Source organism: Pleurodeles waltl, chromosome 8 (assembly GCF_031143425.1).
Source record: "Pleurodeles waltl isolate 20211129_DDA chromosome 8, aPleWal1.hap1.20221129, whole genome shotgun sequence".
In the NCBI taxonomy this organism is placed as follows: Eukaryota; Metazoa; Chordata; class Amphibia; order Caudata; family Salamandridae; genus Pleurodeles; species Pleurodeles waltl.
In genome coordinates, this window is record NC_090447.1 from 321,069,998 (window position 1) to 321,085,768 (window position 15,771).

A 15,771-nucleotide genomic window follows, 5' to 3' on the forward strand; every position below is an offset into this window, starting at 1 on the left:
ATTTCTTCAGGCAGTTGTATTGCATACAGTAATTCTCGTATTCTTTCGCCATTTCTCACTGGTGAACCAGCAGAGGTCAGGAAACTTTTTTGTGACCACAATTGACTAAAATCATGAACAATTCCACATCCATATTGGCTATCCGTATATATTTTAACTCTCAATCTTGCAGATACATGGCATGCTCTAGTAAGAGCAACCAGTTCTGCTACTAGTGCAGAATACACACCTCAAAGCCAGGAAGTTTCTAAAGTACCTGTAATTGTGCACACAGCATTGCCTGCTCTCAGTGTTCCCGTACCATCTCTGAGACATGAACCATCAACAAAAGCAATTTGATCATTTTCTTCCTATCGAGTATCTCTGATGTCAGGTCTTGGTTTTGTGCACAATTCAGTCACCTCAAGACAATCATGCTCAATGTCTTCTTCCTTTTCAATTTCAACAGTATCACTTGGAAGTAAGGTTGCCGGGTTCAGCACTGTTCACCTTTTCAATATTACATTAGGAGCACCTAGAATGGTCATCTCATACCTTGTCAGCCTGGCACCAGTCAAATACTGCGTTTTCGTCCTTGTCAGTAAAATCTCAACTGAGTGGGAATGCACAGATGTGGGTCCCCAGCTTGCTTTGCCACCAGATTCAAGCTAGCCTGACTGATGAAGGATGATACCCTGAAACCGGTTCCAGGATGCTTGTTCCTGGTCCAGGGAGGACCTGGTCTGGCAGCTTGGGCTGGACTGTTCCCATGGGGAACAGGGTCAGGACAGATTTGCATATGGCTAGGTCCAAAATGTAATGGCATGGCAAGAAAAAAAAAACCAATGGATTAAACCCAGATCTGTGACAGCAGGAATGGCTGAAGAGTATAGCATGAACAATTTGTTATTGGTTTTACACAAAGATGTCTTTTAGGAAACCTTTTGTTCACCGGTACGAGGACTGTCAATGGCTTGAGGGCAGTAGTGGTCTTCATGCACACTTTTTTCAGTAACAACAGTAATTATAAAAGAAATACCTTTTGACACAGACACCAAAACATCAACATCTTGTTAGAGCAATACTAGTTTTATACACCTCCTCTATTAAGTGGTAAGCCTGACACAGGCAAAAGGCGTATGAAAAAAGGACCTGACATTCTATGATTGCCATGCAGAGTGACAAACATTGATACAGCCAACGAGTCTCCCTTTCCGACCTACTGCTTTTGCCAACGATTATTGGCTATGCTGTGTGCATCAAAAATAAATACTTTTTACTGATGGTTTGAAGAATGGGGGGGAATAAAGGGAAGAAAAGTGTGTGTGTTTGTGTTTGACAAACTCCCAGCCCATATACTCTTATGGCTACCCTGCACTTACAATGTCTGAGGTTTTGCTTAGATACTGTGGGGGCATAGTGCTCATGCACATATGCCCTCACCTGTGGTATAGTGCACCCTGCCTTAGGGCTGTAAGGCCTGCTAGAGGGGTGACTTACCTATGCCACAGGCAGTGTGAGGTTGGCATGGCGCTCTGAGGGGAGTGCCATGTCGACTTAGTCATTTTCTCCCCACCAGCACACACAAGCTGTGAGGCAGTGTGCATGTGCTGAGTGAGGGGTCCCCAGGGTGGCATAAGACATGCTGCAGCCCTTAGATGCCAGGCACCAGAGCCCTTGGTAACAGCGGTACCAGTTACAAGGGACTTATCTGAGTGCCAAGGCTATGCCAATTGTGGATGCAAAAGTACAGTTTAGGGAAAGAACACTTGTGCTGGGGCCTGGTTAGCAGGGTCCCAGCACACTTTTAATCAAAACTTAGCATCAGCAAAGGCAAAAAGTCAGGGGGTAACCATGCCAAGGAGGCATTTTCTTATACTACATGTCCTATCAAATACATATTACCAGATCCTCCCAGGATTCTTTATGGCCTTGACAAGGTACACGCGACTCTTTTTGGGTGAGGGGGACATCCTAGCATTGCCCTTAAAATGCTGCAGCGCAATCAATACAATGGGGGCCGGTCTCTCCCTGACCTGGAGGCGTACTATTGGGTTGTTCACCTGATTAACATCATCAATGACTGGATGTTTGCTCCAGGAGATCACCCTACTTTTTGACTGGAGAGACTGCAGAGGGAGAGGAAATCTTGCCTTCACTATCTAAAGAGGGGAGGTGGGCGGCGACACCTTTTATCTGCCACTCAGGTGTCCCCCAGCGCATGGTCTAAGGCTACCACTGTAATGGAATGGCACCACCGAACCATGAGGGGGCCCCCCCTCCTCTAAGAGGGACACTGGCTGCCAGAAATTAGTAAACTGATGGGTTTTGAGTCTTGGGATTGCATCAGTATTTCCAAGGTGGGGGACTTGATGGATGGGGGGGGGGGGGGGATAACATGCCTTTAGTGTCCTTTAAAACCGAGTATGCACTTAGTGAGACACAACTCCTGCACTATGTGCGTTTGCGGCATGCATGGAAAGCTGAGGGCCTCCTGGGGGAGGGGATACTTGACTACACCCTGCTAGAAGTTAGATTATTGATGGAGAGCTTAGACACAAAAGCAATGTACATGATGTATTGGACTAGGAATAATAACATGCCTGAAACACTTCTCAGACTACGCAGCCTCAGGGAGACCGAACAAGGGGACTTGGAGGATATGGATTGGGAGGCAGTATTGTTGTTCCCACGAGAGGTAGGTATCAGGTTAAGACAGACTAATCCAATGTAAGATCCTTCATAGGCTATATTACAATAGACAACTTTTGCATGCTATGGGAAGGTCACAACACCCGAATTGTCTAATATGTCACAGGAACATTGGCACCATCCTACACACAATTTGGAGATGCCCAGTGCTTCAGGAATATTGGACAAGCATTGTGAGGGAATTAAGGGGGGGTTGTATTGGAGCAAATCCCATTCGACCCCAAATGTATTCTCCTGGGAATCCCTAATGAAATTGACATGCCCTGTGCTAGGCTCCTGTTCTGTGGTCTTGGGCTGGTGGTGGCCAATAGAGATACTGCCTGTATTTGGGGCTCTAAGAAATGTCCAACTGCGGAAACGTGGAGAAGAGGGATAGATGTGTTCCTGATGGCAGAGAAAGTAACATACACCAATAGAGGCTGTCCTCTAAAATTCAGAAATGTCTGGGGGGGCCAGGATGGCACATTACTCCTTGGATGCATATGTTACATACAGAACCTTGGCCCATCGGGTCATGCTGCAGAGTATAAACTTGTGGGTAAGGATAGACATATGGATTGTTATGTTTATAGGTGGGGAGAGTTAACACTTTCTGTAATGATTACCTATATGCTTAAGTGTCTGCGGGCATTTGTGGTGGTGGAATTGTTAATTATTTTTCTATAGTTTTGGTGCTATGCACTGATTTACCAATTTGTGATGCTTCTATGGTCATGTTATGCACCTTTTGAAAACCAAATGGAGAGTGGGAGAACTTTATTTTATACCGTGGCTTCAAGGCTTCTCTTAAACTGTATGCCTTGGCAGCATACACCCAGTTAATTGAGACGTCAGTGATAATAGCTATGGTGGTATAGTGTGAGTGGCAATGCGTCATTCTTTCCCCAAAAGTATTTTTTAAATGGATTAGCCCAGCAGTAAACGGCAGCTGCAAGATCCTCCCAAAAAACTGGAATATTTTTCCCTGAAAAACAACGAGGGGAGCAGAATGGTAAGTTATCAGGTGTGAAATAAGTCAAAGCGAGGGGGAGGGGTGGAAAGTGGAGTGGGGAGCAACAGAGGTGCTTAAAGCAGGGAGGAAATAATAATAAAAGCTGAGGTGGGAGAAGCAAGAGTCAGACAGGAATATGAGAAAAAGAGAGAAACACTGAGCATGTGAGGGAAGTAGCATACAAGGGAGAGAAAAAGAAAACATATGTATGCTTATGAAGTGCTAAAATCAAAAGCAGTCCTGTGAATGCGAGTCGTGCTAGGATATCAGTTGTCTGATTAAAAGGATGGTGAAGAATATATGCTTGAGGGGAGCGACAAACACAAAAAGAGGTAACCAACAAATAAGAAGCAAGTCAACGAGTGACAAGAAAGCCAACCATCCATACATAACTGGCTGGTTCAACGACCACTGAAAGGTCTGGTATGGTGCACAGTATGCCTTTTGACCTAAAAAGCAATGCTGCCGAGATGGCTTCGTATTTGTTCATTATATTCACTGCTCAGAGCTGTGCTGATTTTCTGAAGTTTAACAGAGGAGATTACTCACCACTCTACTGACTTTAGAAGCACTGCATTATGTTCATGTTCTTATGTAGCAATGGTTATGTAGCAAAACAGATCCAGACGTTTACTAGGAATTAGGCTCAGGATATGAGCTGTAATCACTGCAGGAACTCACAAGATAGATAAGCAAGATACAGCAGGTCTTTGGGCTAAGTAAGCATCTGTTTGTTTTATACAGCAAATGCTCTTGTGATGATTCAAGCCTCGCCATTGTTTTGTTGTTCACATTTTATTTGCAAAAAAAAAAAAAAAGGTGAAAAGTTTGCACTTGGAGAAACAGTAAGGAAGTTTTTTTTATGCAGAGAAAGAATTAAAATCAGTTTATGAATTCAGCGAACATCTTACAAAAAACAGAAAATATAATACGACGTAAGCTGGAAGCCATCGGACCATGTAACAAGTAATGTTAAGTAACATCACAACTGATTTCACAACATTCCCGTAATCAACACAAATTTCACAACATGCACATATAGGACAAAATAGGTTGGTGTGGGGATAAGATAAAGATGGAGACAACCGACAACACATACTTTCATTTTGGTATATATTAGGATCGGTATGACAGAACGTACCTGCATACAAGGAATCAAATCAAAGATTTAAAAGTCATCCCATACTATAGCGTAACCATAGGACTTTCTTCTTTGGCGCATTACAGTTAGTTTTTTCAAACTCTACTTAAACTCTGTATCCAATCTTCTATTTCACGTGTTTTTTGAAGATTTTCACAATCTCTTGTGGTCATTTTGTCCACTAATAGTGCACATACTAAAAATGTCATGCAGCCCCGTGCGAATTAATAGACATTTTTATCAATGTCAAGTAAGATACGCAATAGCAGATTCCTTGAAAGATTTCTAACTAAAAGGTATTCAAGCATTAATATAAGCACAACATATAAATGAAGAACCATTTAGACCTCTTCCAGACCACTATAAATCTTTCTAACATTTCCCACAAACACCAGGTTAAGGTCTAAGAAGCAGCCAGAACAGTTCTGCTGCCAAAGTCCTGTATTTGACTGCTCCACAAAAGCTAGATTTAATTCTTCTGCTCAGACATTATATGTGCTTGTAAATACGCATATAAGTGTATACAAATTATAGCAGACCACAACTCTGCTATTGTAGCTAGTGAATATGGAGAACTTGACTGCAACAATTATACCTCGAAGACTGAGTAGCACTTACTTTAGAAAGGAGGATCCATACTTTTCTCTGTGAAGCACGCACACCTCTGAAGCATCGAAAACACCAGGTAGTCATTCTGCCACATCGGCCAAACTAGTAAACTCTACTGTTACCACCTCTTTTTAATATTTTTCGACAAAAATGTGATTATATCAAGTCATCAGATTTCAGATTATTTGGATACTGATGAAACTCAGATGTTGGGTGTACATATATGTTACAGTAAATCAATGCTTTCAAATGTGAAAATGAGAATGCAAGGAACAGACTTTACCTCCAAGTAAAACTGGGCTTTGTCTCCAACACCCAAGAGTATGACCGCTTTCTCAACTCAGACATTCTGAGCTGAAGCTGCTTCCACAAAATAAAAGGTACCAAACTGTGCTTTTTCCCAGATAGCTTTGCCCCTTACTCATTCAATCCTACGTATATCACCATTTGCAGGGGAAGAGGGGTTGCACTTACATTTTTGGTGCAGTTGGTGTTAAATTAAATGAAAAGAAGTTTAAGCTAAGAGGTGGTTTCTGCACTGCCTGGTGGGAACCAAGTAATAACAAATAATAATTAAAAAATAAAAATAAAAAAATAAATAAAAAAGGTGTTGCTCCTTCATATAATGGTGTATAATAAGTTCCTCATGTACCTCTTGCAGAAGGTCATTTAATACCGGCCCACAAAGATCTTTTGATCCTCAACTAGCAATCATATGCCCAGGTCAGTGTCTGAGAACTACAGGTATGGACTTCTTTTCCCTGAGACCTGTGTGTGAGATTAGTTATCTCAAATTCAGAAAAGCTAGTCAAAAAGTAACTTTTTTTGCTAATTTGGTGTATGAGCTTCTGCTAGGCGGGCCGGTGGCCAGTGTCAAGAGATAACTTGGTCCCAGTAAGCACTTGACCATTTTTTTCACACAAAGAAATCCACGGGTTTCAGAAAGACTCTTCCACCATACATCAAGGCAGTGCTTCTTCCTTTGTGAAGTCTTGCCTTGAAAGACCTCAAATATTCCTTGTTAATGTAATATACCTAACCAGAATTTAACAACAAATATATTGATAATCAAGGTGTTGTTCATCTAGTGCTCAGATTAAGAGTCATTTAAGCAAAAGGGGCAATTATTACTTTATTTAGATACACCCAGGCAGGATATGAATCCACATGGCCAAATTATCAGGTTTAAGGGTCTGCACAGATGCCTCATACAGCAACATCCAATTAAAGGAAAAGCAAGAAAGCTTTGAGCAGCCAATTAAAAACAAATACTTTGAAAGCCACTTTTACATCTTCCTTGGAAACCTGACCCAGTACTAAACCAAACATGTATAAAAGACTAAGTGGAACATTTAATGACATTGAAATTACCCTTAAATTTAACTCAAGGTCTACCAGGACTAACCGTTACAAACTTCATTCACATTAAATATATGCACCACAAAATCAAACAACAATAGTTAGCAAGTGCCCCTAAAAATGGTTATGTCTAATACAATACAACCATAAGACCACTTCAATCCTCAGTCAGTCGTAGTGTGACTGTGGCAAGACCGATGGAAACAGCCTCTGTTTTTAGGTCGAGCCTAGGCAACACGCATGCACTGTCTTCTTGACATGCAGTATTCAGTCCGTGGGCCTTCAACACACCCAGCACTTTCCACTGGTTGTTTCAAATGCCTTAATAAATTCTTTAGTTTTCAGTGGTTAATTGTGGCCATTTGTCCCTCCTTTTGGTGTGTTGTTCCCTCCCATAGTTACGGCTCCTATTACATGTGTTATTTCGCTTCGTGCCATTTAAGTTAGTTACAACATACTTTTTTCTTTTTTTAGATTTTCTCAGCTCATGTCTTTGGAATGTTGCGTTAGCTGGCTTTCCGAAGCAAACCCTTCCAACATCCTGTTGAGGCTCAATTTAATCACTTGCAAAAAAACAAAAAAAAACAGTGGGCATGCAATATGAGCCTCCTAACAAAAGGTTGTTATGCCACCAGTTTTGTCCAGGACCGTACTATTCTACATAGTGTGCACAGTGGTGTGTGTAGGAGCTCTAAAACAGTGCAGTACTCTTAATAACAGTACTTTGTGCGAGACTGACCTTGTGAAACATGTGTTTGCAGCCGTAACGCTTGGATTCCTGTTTCTTTTTGCTACCTCTTCTCCCCTGCTCATAATTCAGCTTAGTGCATTCTGGGTTTCCTCTACAATGCCCTACGCTAATTAAGTGACAACATCACTACATTCACAGTGATTGCTGATTGAACTACACCCCAGCAAAAAGGGCAGGGGAGGTGTGCACGGGGAGCTCGGAGAAGAAAGCACGACTCCACAGTAGGCAATCTTCTCTTTGTTTTGCTGAACAGCTGACTGTATTGTGACGAGCATACTGCTGCAGCATTGACTGATTTGCATTAAGCTCACCTCCTGGTGTAATAGCGTTACCAGACAGAGGACAAAACAGAATGAGGCGCTAGGAAACTAAGTGGTTTAATAGCATGTTGTGTTCCATTCCCCTCCCCCCCCAGGCTGTTTTAGAATTTCTTCAGCATGTAATCTAGTTAGCCTCTGAAGAGTACCTTGGCAGCGTGGCACACTTCACAAGTAATTCATTCCTACACAACTGGTTTCGGTTAGAAATGACAGTTAGCTAATTTTGGTACACACCTTCGGCCAGGTTTTGTTTAATAGTCGCACCTCATTAGAAGTCCAGCGTCGGAGTCAGGACTTTTTGAGGCTCCTTACATTTCAAGTGAGGGTGAAAATACAACTTGCCATAGTTATCTTTAGTCGTGGCACATTATGTTTTAACTAGACGCGAGCATCCGACAGCAAGTGATAAGCAGATCTCCTTTTCATAACTCGTTATCATTTGTGAAAAACAGTGTTTTGATACATTTGTATCTAGCAGGTGCTAATTTGCATTTGCAATTGCATGAATGTTAACACATCTGGTTAGTTTCAGGTATGCCTGTTAATATTTTCTGTGACCCACTTTTCCCAGCAGAATTGTTTTAGACAGGACTATGAGAGCCACCCTTAATCATGCCCCCATTCCTCAGTAGGGCCCATGGTGAAAATGTAAAGCGGTGATAACTCCAACCGCCTGAAACAGACTGTACAGGAAAAGCTACTGACTGCACTCTTTCACACACAAGCTATCTCATACTACTGACAGCAGTCTTCTTGCCTCAAATTAGTAATCTCAGACAACTAGCAGCGCTATAACAGCCACCACAACAGCATCCTCACACCTTTCAAAGACTAGTATTCACACATACTATCATCAAAAATTTGGAACGGAAAACAAAAAGTATATAGAATAAAAATATCTAAAGGAAAATAAAATCTAATAGACATTAAAAAGTGTATTTTACTTGCATGGATTTACTCACAAAAAGTGTGTGTTACACCACCCACCTACACAGCTTCTAATTACACATACACATCACTTTTACTTTTTTACTGCTAAATATTAACACAAAAATGCAAGAACAGTAAATCTGCCTTCACTTCCAAAATGCGAGACCTATTGGCTATGCCAATGCTTTTTTTCCAAGTCATCGTCTTGACACTGTCCCAAAGCATTCAATTAACTGCAGTTAGTGTGCAAAAGAAGCATATCATTTGCATACAGAAGAGTCTTGACTCTTCAAATAATCACATTAATAATTTAATTCCCTCAAACAAAGCCACTTCCAGAGGCTCAAATACTAAATCAAAAAGGATGGAAGATAATAGTAGCTCCTTATTAAAGGGAGGCATGTTCAGAACACAACCCTGAACACCAGACATAAAGTTTCTAATTCAATTTATGACAGGACCAGGAAAAATGCCCTAAGTGTGGTACAAGTAGAACGACCCCAACCAATCAAAACACTCCTAATGCTCTAGGCAGGTGGCAGCCACAAGAACATCACTATGTTCACACAAGTATCACGAGGATTACTCAAGATTTAACAATGAAATGACCAAATGAAAATGTTACAGTTTTGCAACAAATAACGTCAAATTTCAGCAAAAGAAGCTCTGTCCAAATTATGTAAATAACAGTCAAATGTTTAAAACAAGCATTGAATTATTATTATTTTTTTTCACTTTTTTTAGTTAATTCGGGAGGATTCTTATCACACTTAAGAATTAACATCGAAGTTGATGCCTTTTAAAAGTGTTTAAGATTATCAGTAGTCACTATTGACAATACTTTCGAAAGTAAAAAGAACCAGTGTTCATGAAAGAATTCTAGTTCACAAACACTGGAGTGGTTTATAAGTATTTGTATAGCACTTTGACATTTAATCGGAACTGTACAGTTTTTCGAAGAATGACATTTGCAAGGTATAAATTATGGTTAGTATTGGTTAAGTAAAAACTAAAATGTGTCCTTTAGTCAAAGGTATTTGTGGAATGTTGTTCAAGCCGATGCTTTTGTCAATGTACTTTGCTCTTTATTGTTTTATTGGGGTGCATAATTGTTACTACCGTACTTTAACAAACCGTTCTAAAGACTGGAATCACTAGCCTTTCATGCAATACTTTTTGCCAGTATGACTTACACATGTTTAACTTTTATACAATTGGGGAGATGAGCAGGACATGCTGCAGAGCTAGAAATGTTTTGCCTATCCAACGCCGTTGGTGCCATGGTGTGGACAGGTGGATTTTAGTCTTAAATGTTCTTCTGGGTACAGAAAATGATAAGCAGATCTGGATATGACTGAATAAACTGCATTGTGGGGCGCACCTTGACTCAAGGATTATGAAGAACTATAAAGAAAAAGCTCTTCAATCTCTCATCTCCTACACCAGCTAGTAATTCTACTGCGGACAGTGGTGGGGGGCAGTTAAGTGGTGAGAGAGGAGCCAAACAATTAGACCTGGCCAACATCCACACAAGACACCAGGATGACACCATTCGATACATCAAATAGAATCGCATCACTCTTCAAGATACTCAATGACTCTCACACGTGCACTTCTTCTAAGAGGGACTAAAACTGTATAGCTCCACCAGCCCCAAGATCAACTCCCTTGAACACAGACTACCTACCCGCTACAGGCCCATCACATGCCTAACATTTTGTTAGGAAACACAATTAAGAAATTAGCTACCATCCAACTGCCGGAATAAATGAAAAACTACTTCTAAAGTGCTACAAAGACTGAAGCACTGAGACACCAAATATAGAGGCTGTGTCTGAGATTCTCCACATCACTGTAAGCACACGACCTCCTCGTCCTACTCAACAGGCTTTAAAACAGTCAATCAGCAAATCCTGATCAATACAAGACCATGGATATCATTTACTCTTTCTTTCTGCTCCGAAACTCTTCATCTGTAAGAGCACATGCACAGTTGGACTTTCAGAACTCCTGAATACTAGTGCCATGCAGAGTTTAGTCAGGTTCCCTACTTTTCAAGTTAGTTTTCATCATCTATATGGTTCCTTTTGGTATCCTCCTTGCCAACCACAAACATCAAGAGTCATACGTACGGCAATGATATTGAACTGTTAGTGAATGTTGACAAAAACCAACTCCAAAGTAGACACTCCCCCTTCCAAGTCTGGATATTAAACACCTGCTTTCAGACTGAACATAAGATAACATTCATCCTCCTAACCAACAGCCCTATAGAAGGACAGACTCTGGAATAACTCCTAGATATTAAACTGTAAGCATTCATAACCCAAATGTGCACCCTAACTCTATGCATGTGCAAAATAACTTGAATTCATCAATTCAATCAAAATTACTTCCATGCCAAATAAAAATACCTTGTGCGTGTGAGCTTCAGAACACCACCTGAAGCCACCATACTCTCCTACCTGGATGGTGTTAATACAATACCAATTTCTGATCTAGGCTTCTTTAAAGACGGTCCTACACATTCAAAGTGCTAATAATGCATAGCTTATGGTCTGATTTAGATCTTGGTGGATGGGATACTCCTTCACAAATGTGATGGATATTCCGTCCACGTATTACAAGTGCATTATATGCTATGGCACAAGCAATATGGTAGAATAGGATAACTATCACATTTGAGACAGAGTATCCCATCCGTGAAGGTTTAATTCAGACCCTAAATTACTCTCAATAGGGATGCAGCCTCTCTAAGAACTGCTACCTTAGTTAGAAGGTAATTACTAACACTACTCTACAGGGGATAAATCCAACATCTTTGGAAGGCAATGTGACACAAGACATAATGATATTGACAGTAGTGCTAGACAACTATGACTGAAAATAACTGAACAAGGGAAGAGACCAAATGAAAGCTTGATGAATTCTGTTTCGCTACCAGATTCTGAAAAGGCAGCCCAGCACTCTTCAGGTTTGCTATCACTTCAGATGGAACTTGAAAACATCCGTTAGAAATGGGGTTTTTGTTTGGCAGTCAGGTTACCCCCTGTCCAAGCAAAAGCCCTCACTCTAGTCCGGGTAAGTCACACACAATCCAAGATTATCCTGTGCCCACCCTCTGGTAGCTTGGCACGAGCAGTCAGGCTTAACTTAGAAGGCAATGTGTAAAGTATTTGTGCAATAAATCATACAATACCACCATATAGCACCATAAAAATACACCACACAGTGTTTAGAAAAATATAGAATATTTATCAGGATAATTGCAGGTCAAAAGAATAAAGTTGCAATGGGAAATTGTAGAGATATCACTGAAAAGTGATATAAAGTGTCTTAAGTCTTTAGAATATAGACAAAGTCTCTTTCAAGCACAAGTACCTGGTTTGGAGTGGAAAATTCTCCTCAGAGGGCCACAAAGGAAGAGGTGCGTGGAAAAAGGGTGTGTGCGTCGATTTCTCCCCAGCACACACGGACTTGCGTCGTTATTTTCCACGCGGGGAAGTCGTGCGTTGTTTTCCGGCGCGCGGACAGTCTCTTTCTGTGGGTCGCGGGGATTACCAGATGTCCCGGGTCTGTGCGTGGATTTTCCTGCTTGTTTTCCGGCTGCGCGTCGTTCTGCGGGGCTGCGCGTCGAAATTACGATCTCACGGCAGGCGTCGCGTCGATTTCTCCTCTAGAGGTCGGGCGGCGTTGTCCTTGCGAAGCCGTGCGTCGGATTTCCGGTCGTCCCAAGAGTGTCGATCAGCGTCGGTGTGCGGCGTTTTTCTCGCCGCGGAACAAGCTGTGCGTCGAAGTTTTCGGCGCACGGAGCATCCAAGTGAAAAAGAGAAGTCTTTTTGGTCCTGAGACTTCAGGGAACAGGAGGCAAGCTCTATCCAAGCCCTTGGAGAGCACTTTCACAGCCAGACAAGAGTTCAGCAAGGCAGCAGGCCAACAGCAAGGCAGCAGTCCTTTGTAGAAAGCAGACAGGTGAGTCCTTTGAGCAGCCAGGCAGTAGTTCTTGGCAGGATGTAGTTTCTGGTTCAGGTTTCCTCTCCAGCAAGTGTCTGATGAGGTAGGGCAGAGGCCCTGTTTTATACCCAAATGTGCCTTTGAAGTGGGGGAGACTTCAAAGAGTGGCTAAGAAGTGCACCAGGTCCCCTTTCAGTTCAATCCTGTCTGCCAGGGTCCCAGTAGGCGGTGTGGCAGTCCTTTGTGTGAGAGCAGGCCCTCCACCCTCCCAGCCCAGGACGACCCATTCAAAATGCAGATGTATGAAAGTGAGGCTGAGTACCCTGTGTTTGGGGTGTGTCTGAGTGGATGCACAAGGAGCTGTCAACTAAGCCCAGCCAGACGTGGATTGTAAGGCACAGAAAGATTTAAGTGCAACGAAATGCTCACTTTCTAAAAGTGGCATTTCTAGAATAGTAATATTAAATCCAACTTCACCAGTCAGCAGGATTTTATATTACCATTCTGGCCATACTAAATATTACCTTCCTACTCCTTTCAGATCAGCAGCTACCACTTCAATACTGTATGAGGGCAGCCCCAATGTTAACCTATGAAGGGAGCAGGCCTCACAGTAGTGCAAAAACGAATTTAGGAGTTTTACACTACCAGGACAGTAAACTACACAGGTACATGTCCTACCTTTCACCCACACAGCACCCTGCTCTAGGGATTACCTAGGGCACACACTAGAGGTGACTTATATGTGGAGAAAGGGGAGGTTTAGGCTTGGCAAGTACTTTTATATGCCAAGTCGAGGTGACAGTGAAACTGCACACACAGGCCTTGCAATGGCAGGCCTGAGACAAGGAAAAGGGGCTACTTAAGTGGGTGGCACAACCAGTGCTGCAGGCCCACTAGTAGCATTTAATCTACCAGCCCTATGCACAGGGAGTGCACCTTACTAGGGACTTATAAGTAAATTAATAGTCCAATCAGGTATGATTCCAGGTTATCATGTTTTAAGGGAGAGAGCATATGCACTTTAGCACTGGTTAGCAGTGGTAAAGTGCGCAGAGTCTAAAAACCAGCAAAAACAGTGTCCAAAAAGTGGAGGGAGGCAGGCAAAAAGTTAGGGGTGACTACCCTGAGGCTGTCAGGTCTAACAATCCCTTTGAAGTGCTCGTCATCTGCAACGGATAATGTACTTTCACCTCCTTGTGCTCAAACTCCCTCTCATGTCCTCTGGCCCAGCCAGGGTCATTCTTTAAAAAGACCACCAATCCCGAACAGCTAATACATGCTTGAAGATGTGTTTCTCTGAGACATAGAAGAGCATCAGACCGTAAGGTCTTAACACATCCTACTGCTTGTCTCTTACAGCATCTCTTCCAGTATTTCCAAAACAATGCATGCTCGAAGCATGCAGATCAATGCACTCTCAAGGCAGTCCTTTGCGACAACCTGTTCCCATGTCTTTGAGTACCAAATTTAGATTTTTAAATACCACATTGAGCCTTGAAAATGTCCTAGTCCGGCAGTGAAAAATGTAGGCTGTACCGAAATCCCCACTGTGTCATAATTCTAAAAATCATTATATTTACACCTCTGCTGGATGTATTCTCAAGCATCAACAAGAGAGGCAATTAAAACTATTCTGCATAAATTACCCATACTGAACTTTTGGGTACTTTAGGTCATATCAAAGCCTATTTGATATGTATCAATTAGGATAAGGGTTATCCAGTTGTAGACCTCAGTACGTACTTAGACTGGGCATTAATATGACCTCTCTCCACTTCCAAAACCTCAATCTTTTAGTCCTTTTACATGCAACATTTTATGTAAAAAAAAGGAGAAGTAGAGTGCAGCATGGGCTATAGTATAAATTATTGGAAGTATTAAACAAAAAAAGTAGTGGGCATATTTACAGATGTTTAAACAAAATAAATAAATAAATCAGAAACACGTTACACAGCATTTAGCAATGGTATGCCACATTTTATATTGATCAAGAAAGACTAACAAAGTGCAAATGCAAAAAGCAACAGGACATAAATATTGGGGCTAAATAATATTTTTTTAAAACATTGAGTTCACAAACACTAGCAAGGAATCCATTCCGTCAAGACCAACCAACACGAGAAGGATGTAAACAAACTAGAGACACATTGTGCAATTAGTACTAATGTTTTTGGGCTGCTTCTGCAAGGCACTTCGTGTATCTACTTCCCATTTTGTTTGCTTGACTTACCATTGCCAAGTAGGGCAGTGGTGTACTAAATGTTCTCCAGCTGCCAGAAACTGTGGAGAAAGCAGAAAACAGGATGAATAGTAGTGTCAAACAGCTCATAATTTGTGTATTTTAGTACTGTGCTTTGATATTACTTTGTTTCCAGAAAGGATTAGTTACATTGCAAAGAAGGCATACTATTTCTGATTGCTATTTGTTTGTGATGAGACTCCAACAAATGAAAATATAAAGCTAGGCCTGCAAACGTTGCATTTTATAATAATTGCATACAATCTTTACGTGGAGTTTTGAAAGTGAAGGGTACTCCTGTGAGATATCAAAAATGTCCAGTGAACATGTTTTGTTAACACGTCACTGAACTACCTGCTACAGGGAGTGCAGAATTATTAGGCAAATGAGTATTTTGACCACATCATCCTCTTTATGCATGTTGTCTTACTCCAAGCTGTATAGGCTCGAAAGCCTACTACCAATTAAGCATATTAGGTGATGTGCATCTCTGTAATGAGAAGGGGTGTGGTCTAATGACATCAACACCCTATATCAGGTGTGCATAATTATTAGGCAACTTCCTTTCCTTTGGCAAAATGGGTCAAAAGAAGGACTTGACAGGCTCAGAAAAGTCAAAAATAGTGAGATATCTTGCAGAGGGATGCAGCACTCTTAAAATTGCAAAGCTTCTGAAGCGTGATCATCGAACAATCAAGCGTTTCATTCAAAATAGTCAACAGGGTCGCAAGAAGCGTGTGGAAAAACCAAGGCGCAAAATAACTGCCCATGAACTGAGAAAAG

At 41.6% G+C, this 15,771-nt stretch overlaps 1 protein-coding gene across 1 annotated transcript in view; it reads right to left on the bottom strand.

Annotated features, from left to right (window-relative positions):
- The window catches only part of ATG3 (autophagy related 3), a 168,976-nt gene that overhangs the window by 126,074 nt on the left and 27,131 nt on the right, over positions 1-15,771 (bottom strand). The window contains exon 4 of the mRNA XM_069204178.1: positions 14,980-15,029. Coding sequence (XP_069060279.1) covers positions 14,980-15,029 — 50 coding nt within the window. The remainder of the gene's footprint in view (positions 1-14,979; positions 15,030-15,771) is intronic.